At 57.1% G+C, this 7,169-nt stretch overlaps 1 protein-coding gene across 1 annotated transcript in view; it reads right to left on the reverse strand.

Moving 5' to 3' along the window:
• Positions 1–7,136, reverse strand: part of PALD1 (phosphatase domain containing paladin 1) — a 36,077-nt gene extending 28,941 nt beyond the window's left edge. The window contains exons 1-6 of the mRNA XM_077778557.1: positions 7,028–7,136; positions 4,259–4,361; positions 2,858–3,037; positions 1,943–2,107; positions 925–1,085; positions 635–710 (exon numbers count right to left, since the gene is read on the reverse strand). Coding sequence (XP_077634683.1) covers positions 635–710; positions 925–1,085; positions 1,943–2,107; positions 2,858–3,037; positions 4,259–4,361; positions 7,028–7,134 — 792 coding nt within the window. The 5' untranslated portion in view covers positions 7,135–7,136. The remainder of the gene's footprint in view (positions 1–634; positions 711–924; positions 1,086–1,942; positions 2,108–2,857; positions 3,038–4,258; positions 4,362–7,027) is intronic.
• Between the last annotated feature and the right edge of the window lie 33 nt (positions 7,137–7,169).

The raw sequence follows: 7,169 nt of genomic DNA on the forward strand, positions 1-7,169 counted from the left end.
CTCCGCGAGCTAGTCCTTAGTCCTGGAAGTGAGACTGCTCAGAGGGGCCAGACCTGGACTGAACAACCCCCGACCCCAGGAGATGCACATTAAATAAGGTGGCCTCCCACAGGGGCTGGGGACGAAATGCCACCAGTACTCAGGAAACACCTGCTCAGGAGCCTGCACTTAAGAATTGTTTAGCTCTAGAGAGGTCATGTGACATGTCCAAGGTCACACAGCAAGTCAGCAGCTGGACCTGCCCAGAGTCCAGTCCCTCAGACCGTCAATGCCGGGGCTGTCCTTAGAGCATCNCATACACACAACCTTCTATACACACACACACACACACAACCTTCTACACACACACAACCTCCTACACACCCCACACCCCCACAACCTCCTACACACATACACACCCCATACACAACTTCCTATACACCCCACACCCCCCACACACACACAACCTCCTACACACACCCCCACTCACACACACAACCTCCTACACAACTCAGAAGGCAGCCTTCCTCTGAGGAAAGCCAGAGGCCACACTCGCCCTGAGCACCCGCACGGAGACCAGGCCTAGACACGGGCCTGCTCCCCAGGGACCCATCCCTACTCCGTGCTCCCACCACCCCCTCCTGCCCTGACTTACCCGGAGGACACTCACAAAGGCATCAAACTGGGCTTCCAGAGGGGCCCCTTGCTCTGGCAGGGGCAGGCGGTGGTACCTGCCAGGCGAGGGGAGAGACCCATCAGGCGGCCCACCCACCCCGGGGCATCCCCCCGCCCCCACAATCTCATGGGAGAGGTAGGTGTGGGGAACTCGGCCCAACCTGCAGACGGTGAACCTGAGGCCAACGGCTGGAGAGCGAGGCCAGAGACCCCCCATGCCCCGCACACCGGCCTCTCATGTGGCGACCCAGGCGGGTCCGCCCCCAGCACCTGTAGGAGGGCTGCAGGAAGAGAGGCCGCTTGAACACCTCCTCGGCCACGTGCACATCGTCCTCGCCCCGGATGGCCACGGCGTGGGGCTCCCCCAGCAGGTCCTCAGTGTCGTGGTACACGTGGTACGTGTTCTCACTCAGCTGGGCAAAGTCATGGATCTGGATGGAGGAGTGGGGGCCAGAGGGGGCCGTGACTGACCTCGAGGCCCTGCCTGGCCATCCAGGCTGAGCTGTAGAGCGAGGAGGCCACACAGAAGCCACAGACGGGCGGCTCCCCTGCCAGGGGGAACTTCCCGGCCACAATGCTCTGGGCTCTGGGAGTCCTGATGGGACAGGGGCAGCCAGTGGCCTGAGGACGGCCACTGTGCACAAGGTGACATGGCCCGTACCGGGGCCAGGGAGGAAGTACCCTTCCCGGGGGAGGGGGAGGGGGAGGGAGGGATGCAGGAATTAGTGAAGCCATCACACTGAAGGACAGGGAAGGCTCAGGTGCTAGAGGAGACAAGGCCTCACAGGGAGATGGGCAACAACCAGGTTCCTGCCTGTGACGGTCTCCGGGGGCACCATGACCACACACTCATTTACACACCTCTGCGGTGGCTGTGTCAACAGCCTCAGACACCTTGATGGGCCTCCGTGTTGTGAAGAAGGAGAACGAACAGAGGCACCCCAGAAGCAGACGGAGAGCGGCCCATGGAGAGAAGTGACTCACCCGGGCCTCACAGCTCACAGAGGGCCGAACGTCAGTGTCGGGGCGCCTCGTCTAAGTAAGGGTGCCGAGCATGGAGGAGGTGTGCAGGGTGAGAAAGGGGCAGAGGCAAGCAGAGCCAGGAGTGGCAAGTCCCTCCTCTGGCTTCCCGGGAGCTGGCCCTGCAGACAGCTACTCGCCCAAGCGAGGCACAAACGTGGCTGAGTGTGGGCCAGTGAGAGCTAAGCTGGGCTGGGGGCCAGGGTCCCAAGTCGGCCGCCCGCGGCCTATCAGGGAAGAGGGCCTCCACCGCGCCACTGACCCTCACCTCCTTCCGGATGGCCAGCTCCAGGCTCTCTGCCCGGATGCCAGGCCCCAGGCCCTGCAGGTTCTCACAAAGGTTCTGCTTGTCTCGGGGCGTGTAGGGCACGAAGTCTTCACCGGCACGCAGGAACAGCACGGGCTCCTCCCGCACGCAGAAGATGAGGCACTCCTGCCAGGGCCGGAGGGGGAAGGAAGCCATCACCGCTACCCGGCACGGACCCCCGGCCCACGCCTCCCTGTGGGACTTGCCGTCAGGCTGGGAAGATGGGATCTGCACAGGGCTCGCACCCCACCCCACTCTGGCTCACTCAAGGACTCTCCAGCTACATCCCAGGTCAAATGAGACCCGGGCTGTCCACGCTGAGCGTGTGGTCACAGTGGACCCTCAGCCTCTGCCCTGCAGACACTCAAAACCCCGCCACGGCCTCAGGCAGGACAGAGGAGTCACCAAAAGCTGGCATTTCAAGTCCAGGTGTCTGGTTTGGGTCTTGGGAACACCACTCATAAGCTATGCCATTTATCCTCTCTGGGCCTCGGTTTTCTCAGTGAAATGGGAGTAACTGCCCCACCTTCATAGAGTTGACATGAGGATAGAAGTGTCAACTGTGATGATCAAGCTATGATTCTCTTGTTATGACCTGGACCCTAGTGTCACCGTCACTTCTCCAAGGTTCTCAAAGTGGGGCGTATAAGGGGCTTCTGACCTCAGCGCTCCCATGACCACACATAACAGAACAATTAATATTCACCCAGAACTTCCCAACCATGCCCGACCACGATGATCATCACGGCACTCGAGGCCTGGCAGAGCCAGCTCTGGGTCACCAGCCACCCTTCCCGTCACGTGGCCAGGCCACTCCAGAAGTCCCTCCCCCAGACCTGGGGGGCTACCCCCTGCCTGGGAAGCAGTCACGCTCACCCTGTGTCCATCCTTCTGGAGTTTCTGGAGGACCCGCCTGAATCCGGAGAGGGTGGGCTGCCCCATGCCGAACACAGAAAGCCCACCCCGCACCTGCCGGAAGTTGGGGGCCCCACAGCTCTGCACGGTGCCCAGCACATCCATCTTCTCAGTAACATCTCGCACCAGGAAGTAGCGTCCCTGGCAGGGGGAGAGACACGGGATGGGGGGTCACTCAAGATGGCTCAGGGACATCTTCTACAGCCCTGTCCCAGGCCCCAGAGGATAAGGAACAGAGAGACGGGGCAGGGGACATGGTCTTCAAGTTGTCTGCAGACTTTTGGAAAAGACAAACAAAATACATGACCATCTGTGATCCCAGGAAAGGTCTCATTTGGCATGGGAAAGGGAAAGACAACTCCTCCTGAGAGACAACCAGAGAAGGCTTCATGTAGGAGGCAGCATCAAAGCCAGGCCTTGAGGAAAGAAAGCAAGGAGAGGCACACTAGCAGCAGGAAATTGAGTGTGGCTCTAGGGTAGGGCCCGAGGCCCTCCAGGAAGAAGGCCTATGTCTCCCCCAGCCAGAGGAAGGGCATGGAGAAGGGGCCCAAACAGGGAGTCACAGCTAGGGCCCCAGGAATCAGTGACAGGAAAACTGTACCAGCTCCTTCTTAAGGCCCTGAAGTTCTGAGGCTGGCCAGGTCTCTCCCCTCCCCGGCTGGGGTGAATGGATGCAATTACTGCCGAGTAGAAGAGGGAGGGCAAGAGGAGCCAGGAGAGTTCGTTCCTGGGCACAGAGGACCTCTGGCATCCTCTGTCCAGGCCCCTGCCTCCAGTATGACCCACAGGACATTGCCTGACAGATCAGAAATGGATCCAGATCTTCCAAATGCCAGAAAATCCCAGCTACTCTTTCAACAAGTATGGTTTAATCGGCATGACTATTCATTATTTATTGAGCACCTACACTGCTAGAACCAAGCACCCCCATTCTAGGGCTGGGGGCTCAGCAGTAAACCGGAAAAATGAAAGTCATCTGTTCTTGGGGACCTCGTTTTCTAGGGGATATTGGGGGGCAGGGGGAACAGCTAAGAAATAGAAGTTCTGGAGCTTAGAGAACAGGACGGAGATTCCCCAGGCTGGGGGGAGCAGTCTGGGGCCCCATGGCTGTTCTCCCTGCTGCTCCGAGGGAGGGGTGTAGGCAGGCTGGGGCCAGGCGGGGACCTGCCAGAAGAGAAGAGTAGTGGCCCCAGGAAACCAGAGGGTGAGAGGAAGTGGGTGAGGACCCCAGAGGGTGGGGTGGAGATGTGAAGCAGAGAAGGGGCCAGAGGGGAAAGCAGGAGGGAGGGAACCTGTGAGGAAGGAGGACAGGAGGGGGTGGGGAAGGCCGCGGCGGGGAGGGAAGGGCAGGGCTGACCTCACCTGCACCAGGTAGTGCTCAGGGGTGGCGTCTGAGAGCCGGCCCAGCGTGTAATGGGCCTTGAGCAGCTCATCGTGGATCTGGAACTCCTCCCTGCAGTTGTACCTGCCAGGCCAGAATGGAGCCCAAGTCAGGATCCACCCTCACCAGACCCTTCAACAAGGCCACCCCACCCCAGCCCACGCAGCTACAAGGTTGTGGCAGAGCGGCCTGTTTTCCCCAGTACAGAACCCTGGAATTGTGATCGGGCATCCAGCTGAAGACTACATTTCCCAGCATCCTTTGCAGCTAGGATGGTCATGTGATTAAGTTTTGGCCAATGGGATAAGAGGAGATGCTCTGTGTGCAACTTCTGGGTCACTCCCTTAAAGGGAAGGTGGGTGCCTCTACTTTCTCTCCTCCCTGGCTAGCATCCAGAAGAGATGGGGAGAAGCAGATGCTGATGATGGTAGAGCAACAAGAGAGGAGAAGCCTAGCCGACCACAAAGTGGCCATTCTGGCCTGGAGCACCTTCCTGGACTCCTGTGTAGACAGAAAGGTCTTGCTTAAGGCCTCCGATTCAAGGGTTACTTGGATCCCACGCTGTCTCTGAGCAATCCCACAGCAAACTGAGGTGGCTCAGGATGCTGCCTTCAGGGTTTCGTGACCTGGGCATGAACCCAACCCCAGTGCTCGGCATCTCTGTGGCTTTGGAGTTCCTCACTCTCTCTGTGGCTCCGTGTCTGGTAATTCTCACCTCCTAGGGCTACTGTGAGAATTCAATGCACTGCCGCGTGCAAGTGCTCAGCCAAGGGCTTTGGGCACAGTAAGTGCTTATTAATGTAACAATTCTTTTTTTTTTTTAATATTTTTATTTATTTCTAGGAGAGAGAGAGAGAGAGAAAGACAGCTTGAGCAGGGGAGGGTCAGAGAGAGAGGGAGACACAGACTCTGAAATAGGCTCCAGGCTCTGAGCTGGCAGTTAGCACAGAGCCCGATGCGGGGCTCGAACCCACGAACCGTGAGATCATGACCTAAGCGAAAGTCAGACGCTTAACCAACTAAGCCACCCAGGCGCCCCTAATGTAACAATTCTTACTAGTAGCAGTGCTGCCTCCACACAGGGTCGTTTCAAACAAAACCCACAGGTATAAAATCAGATTTCTGCCGATGCTAAAGCAGGGTGGGTCTGTGCACTCAAGATGCAACAAAGGTTCTGTGCTGATTATGACAGCAATGTGGCCTCCCAGCACTTGGGCCCTGGCATCTGCTCTTTACAAAAGAACTGCATCCAGGAAAGGCAGGGCAGTGGAATGAGTGGGGCAGGGGAGCACTCGGAGAGGAGTCAAGAGACTAGAGATCCAGCTCCCAGCTCTGCCTCCATCTCACCGCTTGCTGGGCAAATCCCTCGACTCCCAGAAGCTCGGTTTGTGTATTTAGACCCACTCTTCACAACTGATCTAAAACGTAACAGATCAGGAGTCCGCAAACCTTTTATATCAAGAACTGGGTAGTAAATAACATTGGCTTGTGAGCCACACACTTTCTGTTGCACCAACTCAGCTCTGCTACTGAAGTGCTAAGCACCCACAGAGAGTCTATAAATGAATAGGAATGAATAGTGTGCCAATAAAACTTTATTTACAAAAACAGATGCTAGGTGGGATTTGGCCCACAGGATACAGTTTACCAAGCCCTGTGTTGGATGCTCTCTAAGGTCCCTTGCACCCAAACATGCTATAGCCCGCCTGATCTGATACGAAAAATGAGACCCAGAGAGGGAACAGGATTTGCCCAAGGTCACAGAGCAAGGCCCAGGATGTGTGTGGCTCCAATACTACCCCCGAGAGCCAAACCTAGATTTCACCTCTGGAAGAGAGAATACATCATCAGGTCTCTTGTATGTAACATCTCTTCTCTTGCCCTGGCCGTGGGCACAGCAATGGATCCCAACAATGTTCCTGTCGGCCCCAAAGCCAGCAAGGCCAGATTTATCATTCGCACCCCTTGGGTTTCCTCACGCAGGAAGTCCCGCCTGCTGGATCTCTGCCCAAGTTCTGTGTATGGAACACGGTTCCTTCTCAGCTCATCGTGTCCTACTTCCTGCATCCTGGAGGGGCCCAGAGCAGATTCGACGTAAGACGAGGCTTCCTGATTCACGAGGAGACAGGGCCAATGCCTCTTCCATCCTCCGGGCCTCTGGTTCGCAGCACCCCCTCCTTCAGTGATCCCCACAGGGCAGGCAGGGTTCCAGAGCCCCCTTCCTGACCCTCTTCCTCTGGATGCACGTAGTGTACCCAGGTGTCTCAAAATACGGTGTCAGGGCAAACCCTCGGCCTCTTCCAGGACTGTCCCTGAAGGACCCAATTAAGAGAGTTGGCCAACAGCTCCCAGCCCTTCAACCCACAGCCCTTTAGCCACCTGGTATTAGCCTCAGTTTTGAACCATAATTACTAGCTGTGGAAAAATAAAAATCTAAATTTTATGCATATAAGTATAGAAACTCCCTTTGAAAATGTTCAGCCAAAACTTATTTTCAAAAGGGTGTCCCCTCCTTTAGAAAGGATGTCCCAGCCCACCCCCACAGCCATTCCTCCCTTGCCACGCTTCCAAGCCCTATGACAGGAGAAGTAACACGAGCCAGGAGACACACGACAGAGACCCACTCAGCCACTCACTGCTGGCCCCAGATCCACTGCTTAACCTCCCTGGGTCTCAGTGTCTTCATCCGTGAGAGCAGCTTGCAGGCTAGGCGCTGCAGGCCACCACCCCTCCTCTCCCCCTGCACTCACGTGATCACGACAGGGGCCACTTTGTTGGGAATGATGGACTTGGCTTTACTGTTGTGCAAGCCTGTGGTCTGGAAGGAGTGGACGCTGGGTGAGTGCTGACCGTCCATCGAGCCGCTGCCCTGGAGGCCCTCGAGGCGGGGGC

The sequence above is a fragment of the Crocuta crocuta genome, unplaced genomic scaffold, assembly GCF_008692635.1.
Source record: "Crocuta crocuta isolate KB4526 unplaced genomic scaffold, BGI_CrCroc_1.0 scaffold167, whole genome shotgun sequence".
Classification (NCBI taxonomy): Eukaryota; Metazoa; Chordata; class Mammalia; order Carnivora; family Hyaenidae; genus Crocuta; species Crocuta crocuta.